Source organism: Terrapene carolina, unplaced genomic scaffold (assembly GCF_002925995.2).
Source record: "Terrapene carolina triunguis isolate 2854851 unplaced genomic scaffold, T_m_triunguis-2.0 Scaffold62, whole genome shotgun sequence".
NCBI classification, from domain to species: Eukaryota; Metazoa; Chordata; order Testudines; family Emydidae; genus Terrapene; species Terrapene triunguis.
Genome location: NW_020664413.1, coordinates 35679003 through 35700927, shown reverse-complemented (window position 1 = coordinate 35700927; position 21925 = coordinate 35679003). Strand labels below are relative to the sequence as shown.

Genomic DNA, 21925 nt, shown 5'->3' with positions numbered 1-21925 from the left:
GGGGGAGACTCCGAGCGGCAGCGGCGCTCTCAAGCCTGGGAGGGAGGGGGAGCAGCGGTGCGTGAAACAACTGTTTCGCGCGCCGCGGCCGCTCGGGATCTCCCCCTCCCTCCCAGGCAGCAGCAGCGGAGGTGAGCTAGGGCGGCCCGCGGCACATTTTTAGGGGCGGCATTCTGGCGCCGGCCATGCCGCCCCTAAAAATGTGCCGCCCCAAGCACCAGCTTGTTTGGCTGGTGCCTAGAGCCGGCCCTGTGTGCAGGAGCATTCACTCCCGGGGCTGATTTGGCGATGGAACTACTGCCACCCTCCCTCTAAGGGTTATGCCAAGAAGGGCTCCATTAATTTACAGCCAGGGCCCAATATAACCCTACCAGTTGTAGCTACAGTTCATCTCATTGCAAGGAGGTATTTCCTAGCTAGCTAGCCAACTTTCTGAATTGCACTGGCCCATTCTCAACACTAGAGACATGGAGGGCAGACTTCCCGTTTAGTTTTCACTAGCAGACGTGAGGGAATTAATCAAGCCCTTTAATCTCTTTATTCCTAATACAAACACAACAGGAAATTCATTCCCTGTGGCCCAAAGTGGGCTGAGGTAGGCCACCCATCATAATGTGCTAGTTGCACAAATTATTCAGCCAAAACTGCAATAGTTAAAGCTTAGGTATGCAATATTCTGAAGTAAATGAAGATACATCTAGTCATGCTAACTGAGGTTCTGGCCTTTGATTTAAAATGGTCATGCTATGAAATCACAGCTGAAGCTTGATTATCCCCACTGCTTGGAAACCCCCAGTTCAGTTTGCCTATAGGGACATTCTGGAGATCAACAGTCTTCATCCGTTGGGAGCCTTTGGGTGCTGAAGCTCCTGATCTCTGCAAGAGCCTAGCTTCAGCTCCGCAGAGCTTAGAAACTTCACTAAATAAAGTCTGCAGCCTCCTGTTCTATTGATAACATTCAGGTAGTCTAGACTGGTAGCTATTTGGCGTTTGGTAAGTCAGGATTCTACTGTAACTCTTAAAACGTAAACCTTAATTTAGGTAGTAAATGCTACTATGGACAAATACTTTTTAACACCTACGTCTTCTGCAGCCCAGCAGAACTGTGGAAGATGCTAGGTATGGGCTATTCCCCGACTGTCTGCAGCTTCCAGAGGCAGTTCAAAGCTATAGCCTAGCCTATGCTAGGCATGCCCCCCCGCCCCCGGGCCTGCTGCCAGATCTTCTGCTTCCATGGCAGCAGTCAGAGGCAGTTTTCTTTGCTCCTTTCCTATCATTTGCCTCCCCACCTTTTTTCTCCCCGCCTCCTAGACCAGGGGTTTAGCAGCATGTGGCTGAATGCCTTCTGCAGTGCCTCCCTGCTGAGCTCCTCTGCCCCCTTTAAGAGATGGCAGAGCAGCCATGCAAGAACTGGGCTAAGCCTAAAAGGTGCTCCATCTGCAAGGTAGCTTTAACAGGCTCTACAGATGGCAAACTAGGTCCTGCCAGTTAGCCTTCCTCCTCTCACATTGCTAGGGCATGGAGCAATTCAGGACCACAAGGCTAAGACCCTAGCAGGACTCCTGGTCCCACCCTGCATCCTGAAATGGGTCCTAAGTGCTCTGGGGAGAGAATCAGTGCTCACAATCAGCCCTGCCCTTTCTCCCAGTTTGAATCAGAAAATGCTGGCAGTAAGTCCCCATCCCCCAACCTTGGGGAGTGGGAGCCTATAAGGGAGGATTCCGAGGGAGAATTTCTAGAAGGCTCAAGGCCCATGCAAAGCTAACCCCAAATACATGCACCCAGGGCATTGCTAAGCTGCCAGGCCTGCAAAACAAAAACTAAACAAAAAGGGTCAGAAAAAGTAAAAAACAAACAAAACCCTCTAAAAGGTATTTGTCCTTTGACTCAGCCCTCCTCCTTCTCCTCTTCTGTGGGAGGAGAGCAATTAACAACTGGTTTTGAGCAGGACACAGACAAAATTTAACAAAGGTTTTACTCCCTTCAAGAAGTTTGAAACCATATGTAAAAAAGGTTGTATCCATGAGCCAGATCCAACCCAATCAAGCCCTCAATGACAAATCTCAGACCAAATGTCTCCCTTCCAAATCCTAGCCTGAGCCAGTGATTCCCATACACGCATCCTTTGAGAAGGTAATCAGGGAGGAGTGGAAATTTCCTGCCAAGGGTAAACACATTAATGGGCATATTCTCAGATTCTACAAGCTGCAAGAGCAAAGAATGCAGAGACCAATATGTCTTTAGGGCTATACATAAGAAATCTCCCTAAAAACAGCATTTGTGGCAGATGCTTCAATAGATGCAATGAGGTTTTCTGCCCTTGCCACGGCATCCAGCTCAGTGGTCAGGAGACACACACGACTTCATCCATGGAAGATAGATACTCACTACAGATGAGTCCTGTGTGCCTCTACATTCACAGGAGCTCTCCTCTTTGGAGAAAAACTGGATAAGATAGTGGCTGAAAACTCTGCCAAACTTAAACAGTCCTTCCCCTCTCCATTTAGTTCTCTAATAAGGGATTACAAACTCACTTCCTCCTTCCTCGCAGAGGTTTCAGAGGTAAGGTAACAGGCGAGGAAAGGGAAAACCTTGGAACCAAGGAACGAGTGGATAACCTAGAGATGCTTCCACAACATCCACGGGCTCATTATGACACTGAACAAATGGGCTCCACCCAGACCTGAGATTGAGAGGCAGGATTTCCCACTTTTCAGATGAATGGTTTGCATCCACCACAGAAAAACGGGTGCAAGAGATAGCTTGAGGGAGTATCCCTGATGCACTAAGGGCTCCATCCCCTCCCTTCTTCATTCACTCTCCCATCACCAGCAACCCTACTGGGGCAAGCTGGTCAAGAACGAGATCTCCCATCACCTGGACATAGGAGTTTGCCTGCTGTGGGTCATTTCCCCAACATCACCAGTCTCTGGCAACACTAGCACTGCCTTCCAGGTCTCCACAGGCATTACTCTTTGCAGGCTAACGATAGGCATACTCCAACCCCTGAGCCCACTGGGCATCCCTTCTGGAGCGTTCAGGCCCTGATCCACTGGCACTCACAGAATTCACAGATCCACTACTCCCAAAGGAATAGTTCACACCAGCTTATCAGATGGGCCTCAGGATCATCACGCCACTCAACACACAGCACTTAGATATGTTTATAGTAAGAACAAGACGTTTATTTAACAAATAGATATTCAAGAAGAAGCAAATAGAAATAGTAGAAACAAATGGTTACATGTAAATTAAAATCACAACATGCTTTCATGACATTGTTATGCCATATAGCGCAAAAGCTCACCGCAAAAGCCTTCCAGTGTCTTACAGCCAAGCTTGGCTGTGAGCTTCCACTCATCAGATAAGTCATGCTGTCCTCTTGACTCCTCAGTGGAAAGATCCCCCGTGTCTCTTTGCAAGCTCAGATATATCAAAACAGTCCTTTGCGCTTTATTCATAATCAGAGCACCCCTTGCTGATTGTTGTTCCCTCTGGTCGCCCTCGCTTGTTCACCTTGCAACCTTTTAATTAGCAGCTGGCTCTGCCCCAGATAGGCTTACATTGTGAGACACACAATTGTACAATACACACTTGATCAGACAAAGAGTGAGAAGCATTTCCTATCCCCGGTCAGACCAGAATCTGTCCAAGGCTGGTCACCTTGTGGTGACCTGCTTTTAACTTCAAAGCTTTAAGAACATCATTTCCAGTACAGATAGATAATTTCTTAATTATTACCTGTACATACATTGTGCAATGTTTATGATGAGAAGGGTAATACAGGCTTTCAGTAAAGACTTTACATGACACCCTTTGGCAAATTAGTATGAAGATATCAGACCCAGGGGATCCCAGTAACCCTTATGCACCCCTGTGCCCTCTGCCGGTTGACACCAAGACGCACATCACCTGTGTCACCCATACCTCCACAGTCCAGTGTGCCCCTGCCAAGACAACCTACTGAGATTTGCTTATGGCATGAATTGCTACCAGTAACAAACAGTGCCATTCAGTCTCCCATCGGCCCCAGGGCATTTACGAAGATGCTGGTGATATTCAATATCCAGATCCCAGGGAATTCATCTATTCCTCTTTCTGGAAGGCATCTAAATCAGACTCCTACCCAGACCACCGCACACAGTGCCATGATCCAGGCTCTGAATCTCCTGCAAGAGCACAGATTCACAACAAACACCTGTGGACATTGCCCGGGACTGTCTACCATCTCAGGAAGTCAATGACTTGGTCTGGGACCAGTACCGATCTTGCATCCATGCCAGACCATGGTCCCATACTTTCAGCAGACAGACCTGAGGCATCTGATCTGTGATCTCATCCATGGAGTGATCCCTCAGCACGAGAACAGGAGACCCAGTAGCTGAAGGCACTGAACTGTTGTTGGGCTCCTGCTCTTGACTAGCATGGATATCAAGTCCTGAATCTTGTGGAATCTGTCGAATGATAGGTAGATCTGCACTGCTGACATGTCTATCGCCGCACCCAGATGAATAATTGAAGGAATCATAAAATGTTTCTTGGTGTTTGTCATGAATCTGTGTGTCTGTAGGAGATTCAGAGCCAAGCACGACAGTACTCCAGGTGTCAGCCCTCATTATTGTGCTGTTTGCAGGATCCTTGGGCTCCCTGGGTGAGAACTCTCAGGTACCCAGGTCCCTCAGAGCAGTCAGATCAATTTTCCCTAAGTGGGACCTACTACTGGTGTTGAAAGCCCCAATCCCTTTGAACCTCTGACATTTGTATCACCATTTTACCTCTCCATCAAAACCTGTTTTCTGGTCACCATCATGTCCACAGCCTTATCCATGCAGGAACCTTACTGTATGTTCAATGATGTCAAGGTGGTGCAGAAATGTTCCTGCCTAAAGTAAACTCTCCTTTTCATGCCTCACAGCAGATTGTCCTCCCTTCAGGCTGTCCAAAGTCACAGCGACTCAATGGGAAGATATGGCACACCTTGGCTGTCAGATAAGTACCAAAGGTTTATATCAACTGTTCAGAATCCACAAAGAGATCAGGCTCTCTGTTCATTTCCTTTCACCCAAGGAGTCAAGGACTTAGAGTACGTTAGCCAGATGGATCGGACTATGTATTGTTGAGGCATTCAAGGCATCCAGAAGGAATCAAGGTCCATGCCACAAGATCTATGGCAACATTGTGGCTGAAAGAGCATGTTGTTTCACTGCAGAAAACTGCAGAGCAGTGACATGGATATTGGCTAACACCTTTATTAGACTCTGTCTTCTGTCTTTCACGGAGGCCTCCTACGGCAGGAGGGTGCTGTATGTGGTGGTTCAGTAATAACCTCGCTGTTACTAATAATCTTGCAATTAATTATTGTTTTACACTGCTCTGGAATGAATCTACTGGCAGTAGGCTGGCAAAGGGAGCATGGCGAGAGCAAGCTATTCTATAGCTTTGAATTGCCTCCAGAAGCTGCAGACAGGAGGGGAATAGCCCATATGTAGGATGATTGTGGAAGACACTGCTAGAAGAATGGAAATGATTGGGTAAGAAAATTTCCATTCTTGTTAATATTACCATGCGCACTGTTACAAACCAAAGTAAGCATATTAGACCTTGTAACCCAGACTAGCTACAACCAAAGTTATTTTTCATTCACATTGTAATTACAATGTACTTACCACACGGACTTTGGAGGTAGGGACATGCATAAAAACCCCTGCCTTGTTACTCTCCGAAACCAAACATGAATACAATATTTAAAGGCAAGTCAGTATTTGGAACCTACTGTGTTTGATAAATTAGAGTACCTGAGTACCTGCATCAGTACTTGGAAAACAGTAATGTTATGGATTATCCCTGTATGTTGTAATCCATTCCTGACTTTCCTATGCATTGGTGCCTGTTCTCAATTCTGGATGTGCTTTTACTGGGAAAAATTGCAATTTCTGGAATCAAGAAAAGTTGCCATCCAATTTCACAGATACTCTTTGCATGAAAGACCCAAATATTAAGTGTTCCTACGATAATCTAAAATGATTTCCATATTTATCAAATTCCTAGTGCAAAATAATTATAACACTCATGAAATAACCTCCTTCTGTACAATCTGTTAATTTATTACTTCTACATTGCTAAAAATAAAATTAGAATTCCCTTAGGCCATTGTTACAATTTTATAGACAGCGCAGTTAACATGGGATGAATATTGGGATCTGAAACCAAAATGTCTCCTACTGTGATATAAACAGTATTTCAAGGATTTTGGGCTACAAGATAGAGCCTTTCATGCCTTGCAAATTGAGTTCACATTAACTTCCAGCACTTTTCTTTAGAGGTTTTATTTCCGATTGCTGAAGGATGTGCATGAAGCTTTGCCTAGATTTTGTTACTATTCACTCTGCACTGAAATGTCACAAATGATTACTAAATTATTGACATTGCATCGAGGAAGAGGAAAATGCTTTGTAAATAGCCAAATAAAGCACTTAGTGCAGACATAGAAGCTCTTATGCATATCTGACATCCTTCTTGTCTTTAGGATGTTTTCAGATACTTGCAGACAGAATATAAAGCAGTTCAAGTAGGAACTTGACCTTTGTTCATGTCTCTAAAAAGCAGTAGATGCAGTGTCTGAATTAGATAGCAAGTTCCTTGTGAGATTGACTATGTAATCTTGGATGTTCGTATAACACTGAGCACATTGGTAGCACTCAATCAATACATAGTAAGCGTTCGCTGTTGCAGTATTATTTCCCTATTATCCTCCCACTTAGCTCAAGAGAATATAAAATGTGTTGTGCATGTCTGTATAAATATACAGTCCCAGATCCTCCACCAAGGCCAAGGAGTGCATGGCATAACTCAGGGAATGGAGGGCAAAGGTGTCTGCCCACCGGTTTGGTCCCCAGGGGTAAGTTAGAGTATTCTGAGGGCAGTTCTAAATTAAACCAGCTTCCAATAGTCCCAAAAGGCTGTGGCAGCAACCAGGGATCACTAGGGCACATGGAAGTCCCAGTGATGGTCATAGGAAGTGGGGACTGGAGTACAAGTAGTTGAATTAAAGTCCTTGCCTTGAACTCCCACAAGTCAGCCCTTGCCCCTGGTTCTACCTCCCTCTTGGGTAGTGTCAAGGGGGAAGACTCACAGCCAGACCCCCCCTCAGTAGAGGTTTCTTCTTCTGCTGTTGCAAAACGGTGCTTCTTCAGGAAATGGCTTCCCTCTTGTCTCCCTCCTGCCTGGGGCTACTGGAGCTTCTTTTATATCGGACCTTTCCCTAGGAGCAGTCTGGCCAGTAGAATCATAGAACCATAGGATTAGAAGGGACTGCAAGGGTCATCTAGTCTAACCCTCAGCCAAGATGCCTGAGGGGCAGAGCCTTCCAGGCCCAGTACTGCTCCAGCCCTTCCCTTGGCCTTAGTGTAGGATCTGAAAACCCTATCCAAGGCACCAATACAATATAGCTCAGCTGTGCTCTGAAAAGGTATCGCACCCAGAAATTACATGGGATATGAATTTTAGGCCTGGTCTACACTGGGGGAGAGGGATCGATCTAAGTTACGCAACTTCAGGGTAGCTGAAGTCGACGTACTTAGACCTACTCACTGCGGTGAGTCGACTGCTGCCGCTCCCCCGTTGACTCTGCCTGCATCTCTCGCGGCGGTGGAGTATAGGAGTCAACAGGAGAGTGCTGGGCGGGGGGGGGGGGGTCGATTTATCGCGCCTAGACTAGACGCGATAAATCAACCCCCGCTGGATCGATCGTTGCCTGCTGATCCAGCGGGTGGTGTAGACATACCCGTAGAAAGTCAATGTGCAATGATATAAGTGCATTAAAATTTATAAAAAGGGATATAATTGGCTTTATATATTTACAGCAGCAAATTAATCAGCATGATCAATTCACAAATGAGTTTGTTACATTTATTATAATAATAGTTATCTCTGTGGTTGGGCAAACAAAGCTGGCCAAATAACAAGCATGTCATGTTTTACTCTTGAATTGCTTTTTCACTATATGGCAACAAAGAATTACCTTGACCAATTGCACCCCTAAATAGTGATTCTGGTATTCTTTAAATGAGATTATTAGACTGATTTACGTTGGAAAGACAGGAGCATGCATAGCACACTAGGAGGTGTGTTGAGATTACATGAATTCACACTGTATGACTTTCTGCAGTTACTCTGTGCAGATGCATACCCAAATAACACTGCTTTAAATGCGCTATGTTCATGAATTTCCACAAAGTTAAATGTATAGTAGTTTTAGTAAATAGAATTTATTGCCTTTTCATTTCAAGATTTTGCATTTAGCTATTTTTGAAAGAAAAATACAAAAAGCAACGTATCAATACAAAGTTATCTGCTCTGTCAATAGCCCTAGAAATAGAATCAAGTGGACTGAAATTACATTATTTCAGACTAATCTTTTTAAAAATATTTTCTTCTTCTTTCCTGACTCAGTCAGAAGATGCTTCACTCAGAAAACACTAAGTTAAATCTAAAGTTTGGCAAACTATGCAGAACTTCACCACACTACATGGCTGTATTCATGTAGTTGAGTGAGTGTGATTTTATCACTCCTAATTTTCCAGCAGATTAACATGCAGCATTTATATATATAAAATGGAAAGTGGAATGATGATATGGGAGATGAAGCACCATCCAATTGAAAGTGTACAAGAACTAGAAAATCTACAAGCTGTGGCTAATCCCAACACGCATCAAAACATGTGCATACCGCAGTGGTGTTAGGCAGCCATGCTGCATTGTCAATCCTTGCAGCACTTCTGGGAATGAAGTCAAAATGCAAGCCAATCAGTGGTTGTGACATGACAGTGTCATTCCTGGATGTACTGCCTTTGGGCATGGGACTTACCGGGAGCACATCAAACACACAGTGACACACACCACTGTTCAGAATGGAGTCACAGCACACCACTTGTATCTAAATGCGTCCACATTTTTTCAGACTATTTTGAAAGTTCATCTAATTTAACTTCTTTTCAGTTGGCCTCATTAACAAGTGTATGCAGTATGGAATCAAGGCAACTACAGTAAGAGGTATGGCTGCACTTTTACAAAAAGAAAGAACATAAAACAAATACTCGGTATGTGTGGGTAACTTGATAAAATCAAACAGCTGCAAGGTAACTAAAGAAGCAGCTATGCACAGTAGTCTGAAACTCGTCTTATATCCATTTGTACCTTTACAGCTCATGATGAACATTTCGGAATTAATACCAAGACCTAACCCAAAGAGTGCACCTAAATTTCTCACCAGTCCAGCAAATGGAGTTGTGTCAATGTTTATCCAGTCTGGATTGGCACACCATTTCTTTGCCTTTGGAACGGACCATAGAAGATCAACATCAATAAGTTTGAGAAGCAGGTAAAAGCCAAGAGCAAAGATGAAGAGAAACAAATTTGTCTTGATGTACGTTCTCAAACTCGCTGTCTGGATAGCAGGGGTATGTTCAAATGCTTCAGCAACAAGCATTCCTGTGAATTAAAAGTGCAATATTAGGCTGGGCATTGTGCTCTTGGATATTGAAAAAGAAATTGCTTTCCAGGGCCTACCTCTAAAAAAGCAGAATTAAACCTCTTAAAGAAAAAGAATATGTATGGTTTTTCCACTTTTATAGTACACCCAAAAACCTCATTCTTCTCCAAAACTGCCAAGTCAAAATAATGGGTCTACCGCATTACTTTAAATGCCAAGAGCCACAGATTCAGAAGAGACATGTAGTTTTTCACTAATAAACCCTGCATTAGCACACCCAGACAGGCCAGTCTCTCTCTCTCTCTCCTTTTTCATACTCTTCAAATGCTACCCCATGGGTAGAGAGGGATGCAGATTGCAACTCCCTACTCTCACAGGGGTGAATTAAGCCTATCTATGTTCTTAGTCCTTCCCTCTTTCTGAATGCTGGAGGGGGAGATGTTTTTCATCTCTCTCCCTTTCCTCATTCACACCCTTCTTGGCTATGAAGAGGAACGGAGATGGACAACAGTAGCTTCAAACCGCTGGCTCTGCGCTAAACATGCTGATTTGCACATGAAAAGTAGCATAGGGAGTGCCCCTGGAATTAATGTGCCAATCATTCTGAGATCAGACGGTGACTAAGGGAAGCATTTTCAAAAGTGCCTAAATCCAATTTTTACAACTGAGCTGGGGCTTAGGAGCCTAGGCCTCATAGGAAATCAACGGGACTCAGGCTTCCAGGTGCCTATGTTCCTTTAGAAAAACGGGGACTAGACTCCTAAAACACTTTTGTGCTTTTGAAAATGTTACCCAAAGGCTGTATTATACTAAGATTGTAGGATCCTGGGGGCAGGGGCCGTCTTTTTGTTCTGTGTTTGTACAGCATCTAGCACAATGGGCTCCTGGTCCATGACTAGGGCTTCTACATACCATAGTAATACAAATACGTAATTAATAATAATAACAATATATTCAAACCCGTAGTCTCCCCAGAAATCACATGCAGCTCTAGAGAGACAGGATAAAAAGCCCTTTAAATAACTGTGACTTGTTTTTAAACTTAAAACAAATGTTCAGATAATGTATTTATGTTGCAAAGAGTAAGAATAAGCAATATTACCACCAATTACTCCAAGAATAACTTGATGTGGGAAATGTGTTGCTATGAATACTCTAGAGACACACACACTGATCTGAATAATCCAAAACACACTCCAGAGGAATGACCAGGTAAGTCTATGAAAGAAAAAGAAATTGTATAAATGAAATTTAAAAAATCCAAAATATTATATTTCATTGTGCGTCATTCAACTGGGTCCCATATTTTTAGCAGCCAGAGGTATAAATTCAACAGTGTAGAGACAGATGATCAAAACCTGGAGCCAGATGCTGAAATAAAACTGTCAGAATACAGGTATGATCTTGCAATCCCATTTACTTTAATGGAATTTTGCCCGATTAAAGACTGCAGGATCAGGCACTAATACTTTAGGATCTAAGATCAGATGCTTTGTTTTCGTTGTAAGATATCAATTGAAAGCTAAAGTGTCAGATGTATTTTTCCATGTGTTTATCATCATGAAGGCATAATTAAACTCATGATCCATGCAGTCGAATAACAATCCTTTCAACCGTGGTAAAAAATCCAACCAGTCATAAGCTTTTACACAGAACTGAGTAACATGCTGTCTGTGCCAATATTATGAGTATTTTCTTTAGAATAAAATATGAATGACCATTCCCAAAGTGGTAAATTTAATGCACTAACCACTAGATCAGACAAAGAAAGGCACTGAATATAAATCAAGATTCCCAACATTATTGACCTGTCCCACTCCCATAGTGTTTAAAGGAGGCAGGTTCAGATCTGTGTTAATGCAATGGCAGTGAGTTAATTAGATGTCACTCTAAAGAAAAATATAAATCTCCTCTATATTCTAATTCAGCGGTTCTCAAACTTCATTGCACCACGACCCCCTTCTGACAACAAAAATTACTATGTGACCCCAAGAGAGGGTACCGAAGCCTGAGCCCACCCAAGCGGGGGGGACAAAGCCCGAGCCCCAAAGCTGAAGCCCTGGGCGAGGGGTCTGTAACCTGAGCCCAGCCGTCTAGGACTGAAGATCTCAGGCTTCAGCTTCGGCCCCGGGTGGTGGGGCGTGGGCCCTGGCGACCCCATTAAAACGGGGTCATGACCCACTTTGGGGTCCCAACCCACAGTTTGAGAACTGCTTTTCTAATTCTTTGTCCAAAACCAGTAAGAATGAAGACATGTTAACAATTTAAAAGTCAAGTGGGCCAAAAATATTTGCTATAATAATGTTTATTTAAACTAAATTTATAAATCCATCAAAATAAAGGTTTCAGAATATCAGAAACTGACTGACCTGTGCAGTGTAATTGCGGATTCATCTTTCCACCTCACTGTGTAGCTAAGTGCTGCTGTTACCATTACATACCAGACACAAGAAGATCCCATGGCGTGGCCAGATGGGCTTCCTGTTAAAAGAAAAAAAGGAATATTTTAACTTAAAAATCATTAATACAAGTTTGGAATATAGAAAAAGAATCATTATCAGTTATTCAAACAATCAATGAACCCAAAACAATAAAAACTAAAAAAACCTACAGGAACCTTATGGTGGATTGTGGCATGTCAGGCACAAATCACAGACATTGATTAGATGGATATTGGGAAGGCAGCCTATCCTTACAATAACCTAAGGGAAGTAATTTTATGTTAGTCTGACAGTTTCTTTAGGATAGAAAGAAAAAGGACTTTGTATTATAGTGCTGATATGAACAGAGCCACAAAGTATACAGAAAGAACAAGGAGTCTTGTGGCACCTTAAAGATTAACACATTTATTAGAGCATAAGCTTTTCGTGGGCTTTTCGTGTTGGTCTTTAAGGTACCACAAGACTCCTCGTTGTTTTTGCTGAAACAGACTAACACGGCTACCCCTCTGAAAAGTATACAGAATACAGCTTAGATGGAAGACAGGTGTATATTGAAATATGGGAGAAACAGGGAATGATCTCCTTGTATCAGTAAATTGTAAAATACACTAGAGCAATTTCAGACTTCAGATAGCCCTTCCAAATTGTCATTTTGTCTATTTCCTCAGTTAGGAAGCCATATTTTCTGTAGATCCTCAAAAGAGGGGGGGGGGGAGAGTCTTTTCTATTATGTTGGAAGAAAGGGGCTTATTTATGTTCAGTTGACACAATACCAAAAGTGTTGAAAAGTGAATGAAAATTGGTATGGAAAAAGATTTCAATAGATCCCGTCTCATGAAATAATGTTATAACATTTTGGAATTAATTAACAGTACTTTATAGTAGTGCAACAAATGGGGGACTCAATATAAACAAACTTCTGCATATTGAATGCTTTATTATGTGCCATGCCATTTACCCAAATTTAACAGAAGCCATTTTCAAGCATACTGAAGGCAGTGTGGAGATGCAGAGGATTTCACCCACATCTCGTGGAGCTGACCAAAGATCTAATCCCAGTGGAATATTGCTAGTGAAGTAATTCATAAAATTACTATGGCAGTTCTCTCTGCACATAGCAGGGGTCAGATTCATGGATTCATCAGATTTACATTTGGTGGAGGGAGGTTATGGCTCCCCAGTTCTCATTGGTCCTCAGCCCTGGTACAGACTTGAGTAGTGCAGAGGCTACTGCCTAAAGGTGTCTCTAGCATGTGTCAGCTCAGAATGCTCCCATTGAGTATAACTGGAGTGCAGTGTGCTCCAGCCACTCCTGCTCCTCACATCACTACCTCTAACACACCCTTCCTCAGTCCTGGCATGCCCTCCCGGCTGGGGGCTGCAGAAATAGCTTAGAGCTGGCTATGCTGGCTCTAACCCCTCTGGGGATTCCATCATGCCACAGGAAAACCCAGATAGGGGAGATGCAGACATGGCAGATAATCTGACTCTGTATGTGTTAAGATGATGCAACGTGGCTTCTTGTGGAGTTAGAAGGGTAGAAAAGTTTGTAGGGCTTATTTTGTAGGAAGTGGAAATAATTTTTTTCACTTGAGAAAATGTTGTGACCAATCCCTACAGAAGTAGTTCACAAAGGTATGGGATATCTTGGTAAGGTAGAAAATTGTATCTAAGAAGGAAAATTACATTGATTTCTGTGCCATCTACACACCTTTTCTGGACTTGGCTAGGAGATTCTTGATCATGATTCCTTCATTCCTTCTTTTTTTCAAAAGGTACTTGCACGGCACTTTCCACATATTAGAATTCATTTTATTGGTTAAACCAACTTATGATTTCATATTTCAGTGTTTGAAAACACTTTGTACTTGCTATTGTCAGTCTTTTCATCTGAAAGTGTTTATCATACCCCATATGCAATGTGTTTATTAGAGATAGGCCTAAAGTCCAAAATTTAGATCCACATTTCGAAACTCTACCAATATTTGTGAGAGGGTTGGATTGGGGGTTTTGGTTCAGCTCACTGGAGCCAGCTGCAAAATTCAGATCTAGATCCAAATTCAAATTCCAGAACCTCTATCCCAAAGTTTGAGATCGTCCAGATACAGGTTTTTAGTTCAAGCTATCTGCAGTCCTTATGTTGTTCACTATTTTATCTACTTTGCTCATTTAAATATTCATGTCAGTGTACATCTGCTGCTCTAGTCTTCTCATTTAAACTACATATTTAAACATTTTAAATAACAAATTTGGAAAAGGCCATACTGAATAAAATAGAAATGGTTTCTTCTTAAACAGGAAGAAACAGGCCTTCTGTTCCAATGAATCATGTGGAAACACACTAATTGGTATGTAAGCAAGGTCTCAATATTGCAAGAGGCTGAGTGCCCTCAGTTGTGAAGTCACTTGAAAGGAGCTGAGGGAGGCTCTTAGCACCTTGGGTTGGGTCCCAAGTGATTTCATGATCAAGTGAGACAGAGAACAACCCTAACAGCTGATAGCAGGTCCGCACATAAAGTAGTAAACAAACTGTCAGTCACAAGAGCTCAAGTCTCTTCTTCAAAATTAGAGTAAAGTATGACGCAGCATCTTGCTAAGAGAAAGGGGAAAAAATGCAGCATTTTTATCCATATGAAAGCCTGTAGAATCACAAAGCACATTAATAACAATTACTGCACATTTCTCATATATTGGGGGGGAAAATCCATTTAGCAAGAGCCATAATTAAAGCTGTATAAACATGTCAAATCCAGTCTAGAGTAGGAATGTCTGAGCTTAATTTGCTTAATTTCAAACATCATGAATTTGAAAGTTCATTTGAGACTTGAGCAATATTGGATTTACATTCCACTTAAGAAAGAAGTAAAAACAGAAGCAGAGAGGGTGCTCAGTGAAACAATCCAATGGAAAATATATCATACATAATATCACCTATATAGTGTATTCTCTTGTGCCAGCCTATAGCTTTGAGGGGAGTGGGGAGTTCTATCCTGAACAGATAATTCAGGCTTTCCTTTAGTTAGAACATAGGTGGCTGTTGTTCATTCTTTTTTTTTTTAAACTAAATAGCTTCGGGGAGGAGGAGGATAGAGGGATTAGGGGTTTAAATATCAGAGCAGTGATCACAAATTTGTTTTACTTTTGTGACCCTAAAAATTGCTGCAGTAGCTCAGAAATCCTCAAACTCCATAAGAGTCACCTGTTCTAATCTGGAGTGCTTTTGAGCAACATTTACTTGAATATATGCTTAGATATCAAAATATTTCACTTGCTCATTTGATATGCTGAAGAGGACAAATCTAGGGTGTCTACTTACCTTCAATAAACCTCTGTGGACCTCTTCTCTGCAAGTTGGTGTCACTTGCAGCAGAACTACCTCCAAGAATGACTTCACAACAAAGGTGATTCAGCATTTCTGGGGCTGTAAAGTAATTATTGGAAGGACGGACAGTCCTCCAGCATTGCTACCTGTAATAACTATCATTTTTAAAGTGATGCCTTTCATAGGTTAAAGACATTGAAACAAAAGTTCTTGCCAATACGCAGACCAGGTAGTCTCAGCTCTTCACACATCTAATGTTTAGGTTCTCTGTTACATTTCTACTGATGTATTTTTATGCTCAGGTGCCTGCATACTGTACTTTATTTTTAGCAGGTATATCAATTTACAGTATAATCATTATCACTGACTGCTACTTGCTGAAGTAATACTTACAATATGTGCAACACTGAAGCCACAAACATTCCTTACCTGGCCCAGTTTCACATGTTATAGGAAATTGTTCAAGACATGGGCTCGATTGATTGGGATAGATCATTGTTTCTTGGACCCACCAATATGGACGATGGCCAAATAAAATCCTAACAAAAAAGAGAACAGTACATAGTATACAAATACAATAAAAAGATCTCTGAGTAGAAAGGTCCAAGCAAAGTAGAAAGGATAATTCACCTTATGCTATACATGAACATTTTTATTGTTAGAATAATCATACAAATGCTCATTTGTGTTCTTCTTCGCTTACCAAAATGTTACCGTAAACACATCCTCATTTTGTTAAACCTGAATTTTGAAACACGTTGTATTTTATATTTAAAAGGCAAAACTACATAGGTAAATCTACAGGTTACAGGAAGTACTGTAATCTTGAGGCAGCTAAAAACCTGCATTACAAAAAATACAAAGTTTTAAAAGAAACACAACTTACCATTTAAATATGAGGTTGAACCAATCTCCAATGACTGCCACCCATATCATTTTAGTACCAACCACTTGGTTAAGTTGGAACCAAAGAGGAAAATAAATTAAAAATATATTCCGGGGATCTCCTACTTGTGACATCAAATTTAGAAAGTCATGGTAAGACCTGTAATCCTTCTGTAAATGCTGAATTATAAGCACACCATTACTATGAAGGAGATCCATCTTTATCGGTTACACTATACTCAAAGGAAAGTTCCCGTAATGTTTAGTTCCTAATGGCAAAATTAGAACCATGAAAGGAGAGCTATTAAAAATGAGAGACAATGACTAACATTGCTTTTATATTGTACCAGAGTGGGGTGTCTGGCCATTCCTGAAACATGTGACTTTCCGCATCTATGAGGAGACACGTGGGTCTGTTAGTGCTGGAAAGGTTTTCTGTTTGCAATTTTTAATTGGAGGAAAAGAGGTGAAGTATATGCTGATCAGCAGCAAATCATGGGGAAAGTTTTGTGGCAACACAATGACTGTCTTATGCAACCCTTTGTATGAACAGTTGGAAAATGTTTGCTTGAATTTTAACACAGTTCATTTCTCTGAAGGATGGACACTAGTAATTTGTATGCTTGATTAAGTGTTGCCCTTATAAAGACTAGAAAGAATTCATGATTAATTGGTCTAAGCAGAAGAGTCATTAAATTTGTGCATTTTAATTTGAAATAGAATGTGGCTATATTGCTGTATTTATTACTTAGCACGGCACATGTTTTAAATTGTGATTAAATCCAATCAGCAGACATAAATTAAAAAAAGAATTTTAAATGACAGGTTGCTTTCTAAAGTGATACTTTTCCCAAAGAGTTGAAAAAATAATTATTTATTTCCTTTACACAAGATACCATGTTAACTGAGGACACATTGAGGATGGATTTTTTTAGTATGAATTAACACAGAATAATGATGGTATTGACTGGAGTGATTCAGAGGATAAAGTAGGGGCTATGCAGTCTACTCTGCCAAAGCAACTCAAGCATAACCTTCTGCATCCTTAAATTCTTTCGCATAGTCTAATATGAATGCAATAAAGGGATAGTAGATCTTAAATAAGTAATATTTTGCAGAAGCTGTTTTTTAATGTTTATATACTTTCTCTGAGGAAACAAAAAGTGGACCTGAACCAAAACTCTAGCTCTGACCTATGTACCTAATGAATAGGCAGAACTAAAGGCCCAATCCAACGCCTACTGAAATCAGTAATAGAAAGACTCTCATTAACTTCAAAGAGCATGGTTTGGCCCCTATGGGTATGCCTATATTGTAATAAAAGACCCACAGCACAGCTGCAACTGACTTGGGGGCTATTAAATTGCAGTTTAGACGTTTGGGCTCAGGCTAGAGCAGCGGTTCTCAAACTGTGGGTCGCGATCCAATTTTAATGTGGTCGCCAGGGCTGGCTTAGACTTGCTAGGGCCCGGGGCTGAAGCCCGAGCCTCGCTGCCCGGGGCCGAAGCCTAAGGGCTTCAGCCCTGGGCAGCAGGGCTCAGGTTACAGGCCCCCTGCCTGGAGCTGAAGCCCTTGGGCTTGGGCTTTGGCCCACCCACCCGGGGCAGCAGGGCTCGGGCAGGCTCAGGCTTAGGTTCCCCCCTCCTGGTGTTGTGTAGTAATTTTTGTTGTCAGAAGGGGGTTGCGGTGCAATGAAGTTTGAGAACCGCTGGGCTAGAGTCCAGGTTCTGAGACTCAGCGCCATGGGTCTTTTTTTAAATCATAGTGTAGACATATCCTAAAACGGCAGATCCCAATATTCCCAAACATGGAGAATAGGGTGGGGTTGAAATCTGGGTCTAAATCAAAGTTCAAGGTGCTTAGATTCAGTCCTTTCTAGAAAGAAGTTCAAGCTGTGAATTCAAATTCAAGTTTATGGTTTGGATATAGGACTTTGGTTCAGTCCCATCTCTAATTTTAAAAAAGAAATGTAGTATCTTTGTTCACCAGAGACACATTTAGGGTATTTAAGACATTTCTTTTAAACATTTCCTAAACTGATTACTAGTTCTTTGAGGTTTTGGGTTATTTTTCAAGTGAATTAGTATTGTTGAAATTGATATCCCTAAAGAACTAAAGAAAGATCCAGCAGGGGCACAGTAGAGCAGCCTTTACCACACTGCCTTGCCACAGTGCCTCAGCCATGCTCTGAGGGACCACTTCTAGAATAAGAGCACATCACATTTCATAGCCACGGAGTTCTTGATCTTTCTGTGTAGACTGCCCGCAGGTGCCAATTAATACCAACTGAGGTGACTAAGGAAGGACTTTTGGGGATCTGGTCCCCTGTCTACTATACAGAAACCACCAACTGATTTACTTTCAGTCATTTACCAGTCCTGGTTGGATTCAGAAGTGAAACTTGACCCATCCAGCCTCCCCTTACCAGCTCTTTTTATGTGCTACCAGTCCCACCTAAGATTGCCCAGCACTTCCCATTATAAGACCCTGTTTTCAATTGCTTATAAATTTGTCAAACCTGAAATTTTCCATGCTGGGTGTCCGCCTCAGGCTGAATTTCCTTTTGGAAAATTTCAGCTAAAATGGTTCCACCATTTCTGAGAACAAGACTAGGGGGAGATACATTGTTTTACCCATATTAAAAAATGCTGGTGACTTTCTGTTTGAAAAGCTCTAGCTACCCCGTGCTTTGAAGCAGGGACTTGAAATTCAGCAGGAGGGGGCCTTGGTGTCAGGGATATTCCTTTTGCCATCTCTGTAAAAATCCAACCAAATTTGGCCAGATTATAAGGCTTTTGAAAAATTGTACTTCACACATGCTCAGTAGAGACTTCTTAGATTCTGTACACACTGAGCATGCTACAGCTCAGGGTGGAGCAGGACTTTACCTGTAATTGCAACTCTGCCCTGCTGCAAACCATGCCAGGTCTGGGCACCAAATAGAGAGCAGGGGACCTGTGTCTCTCCTGATCTTTTCTACTGTACTCTCAATAACCCTCTCCTCCCCCCACTTGGTTCAGGCAACAAAAGAGGAGGAAGCTGCTGCATTCGAATGCAGAAGGAAGACGCAGCAGACCTACTGGGGAGGTGGGGGAAGTAGATTGGGACAAGGAGCCTTGGGGTAGGGGTAAGGCTGGAGCCTGATTGGGTGATGAGGGAAACTGGGACTGGGAGTTTAGATGGTTGGGGGACTGGGACTGGTTGGGCAAGGAGACTGGGAAAATTAGGTGGGCAAAGATTGGATGATGAGCCCAGTAAGGGAGACTGGGACTGGGATCCAGTGGGGACAAAGAATGTGGGATAGGAAGGCATGACCAGAGGCAGGATGTGGGAGAGAACACATCAGAAGAGGAGCCAGGATGGGGAAACTGGGAATAGCTGGGCAAGGAGACTGGTACTGGGATGGGGAGTCTGGAGGATGAGACTAGGACTTGCTTGGCAAGAAGACTGTGACTGGGATGCAAAGCCTGAGAAGTAGAGAGTGGGACTGGCTAGATGAGGAAAATGGGGCAGAAGAAGTCATGCTGGGGGGCGGGGAAGGGGCAGACGATTCTGTGCCCACTAGAGCACACTCCCCTCCAGAGCCTAGAATGAAACTCAAAATTACTGAGTATCACTATTCTTCTTCTGCCAGCAAATATCTGTAAAACCCAAAAGCAAAGTGTCCTATCCTCCTCTACTGCTGGTCCATACAGAGGATAACAACCTACTACTGCTATCAGTTACTCCATTAGCTCAAGCAGCAGAGGTCTATGTGCTGGATCTAAAGGTTCCAACCCTGCTGAAGATCCATCTGGGTGTCAGTATGATGCCACATGATGGAATTTCTGTTTTTTTTCAGTTTGCTTTTTAAAAATGACACATAACAGAACTATTTTAAAAGAACATTATTAAGGTTCAAAGTCAAGCACTCAGAAGTTAGAAAATACCAAAATTAAGGTTGCCTGTGCAACTTTAATTCACCCTCCTTTCATGTATACATTATAATTAGAGATGGTTCAAATTTTTTCCAATTAAATGTTTTTCCATTGCAAAATGCCATTTCATCAAAATCCAAACTTTCCACAGGAACATGCTGATTTTGACATTTTAAAAATAAAATTGAAAAAAACTGAAAAATAGCAAATTGACCTTAATGGAACAAAATATTTTGATTTTTTGTTTTGAAATGACTTTTTATTTAAAATGAATCAGGCTTGTCTAATTATGGTTGTTGTCTGTAGGACCCCTGCTTCATTTGTTGCAGAAGTTGGAAGTTGGGCAGGGAATGAGGCAGGGTATTGCATGAAGGGAAAGGACAGTCTGATGATTGGCAATAGAATGCTGCCCTGGAGGTTGGGATTCTGTCTCTGCCATGGATTGGGTGACCAGATAGCAAGTGTGAAAAATTGGGATGGGGGTTGGGGTGTAATAGGTGCCTATATAAGACAAAGCCCCGAATATCAGGACTATCCCTATACAATCAGGACATCTGGTCACCATAGCCACGTAGTTCCTATGTGATGCTAGTCAAGTTACTTAAAACAAACTTTTCATAGGAGGTCACTAATTTTTGTTCTTCATTTAATGGGTACCTGACTTTAAACCCTTGGCCTGATTTGCAGTAGTGCGGAGCGCTCACAGCTGCAACTGAAGTCAATAGGAGCTGGAGTTTGAATATATAAAGTGCTATACAATACTAAGGACTCCGAAAAATCAGGTCCTAGGCATCTCAAATGGAGTCCAAAAATTAATGGATACTTTTGACCTTAATCTGTCTGTGCCTCAGTTCCCCATCTGTAAAATGGGGATAATAATACCCACTTGAGCTCACAGAAACATTGTGAAGAGAAATTGTTTGTTTGTGAAGCACTCGGCTACTATAGTGATGAGTGCCATAGAAAAGGAGGAAATTAATGAATTAATAATTCTGTGTTCTGAGCTGGTTAGAGGACTGTGCAGTAAAAAGGCCTGGGGCCACACACTGAGCAATGAGGAGAAAACAAAATATTTAATAGATGCTCATTAAGCGAGCACTGTCCATCCTATGCACTGTATGAGTCAGGCACTCTTAGGAAACAATAGTATGTGATCATGTAATTAAAGTCTGCATCATAATGAATAAGCACAAAGGGGCTGAATTAAGGTTGCACAAGCAACCTTAATTCTGGTATTTGCTAAATTTTTAGTGCTTGATTGTGCAGTTTTCATAATGTTCTTTTAACAAAGATTTTGTGTGTGTAATACTTACATATATTTGCAGAGAGAAAATGGTACACAACTTTAGTATATTTTAGTGACTATAAAAATGGGACAGGGGCACAACTTAGCAAGCTTTCTCCATGAAGCTCTGCCAATGCATCTCATACTAGAATCACAAACACAAGCATTACAGATGCACTGAGATTTCCTGTAGGAAAAATGTATCATACCAACTTGTGCTGTGACTTTGTAATCAGAACCAATATTCTCTCTCAAGCTGTTAACAGAGACCATCACACTTTACACTTGTGAATTAAAATCTGATCAGGTCAACAGATGGTAACAACTCATTACTTTATCACCAGAATACAGTACAGACTCAATTATTACAAACTCCCTTTTATCTGAAACGGGGTTATTCTCCCTGGCATCTATGAATCACATTGAAAAATCCCTAAATTGCTTGAAATCCCTATTACCCACCTACAGTCAGTGTCTCCCACTGATAATCAGATGATCAATGTTACAGAAACTACAGAATTAAACTCTGGGAACAAAAGCAGCTGCACACAAGGCACTGTACCCTTCCCTAATGGTGCCCTACTA

The 21925-nt window shown here is 41.9% G+C and overlaps 1 protein-coding gene across 1 annotated transcript; it reads right to left on the bottom strand.

Moving 5' to 3' along the window:
• Positions 1 to 8245: 8245 nt before the first annotated feature.
• On the bottom strand, positions 8246 to 16393 carry G6PC2 (glucose-6-phosphatase catalytic subunit 2). The gene is made up of 5 exons (XM_024207074.1): positions 16140 to 16393; positions 15683 to 15792; positions 11860 to 11971; positions 10593 to 10708; positions 8246 to 9489 (listed from the first exon to the last, which is right to left on the bottom strand). Exons 1-5 carry the CDS (start codon positions 16355 to 16357, stop codon positions 8978 to 8980), a joined length of 1068 nt encoding a protein of 355 aa, XP_024062842.1. The 5' UTR covers positions 16358 to 16393; the 3' UTR covers positions 8246 to 8977.
• Positions 16394 to 21925: the final 5532 nt, after the last annotated feature.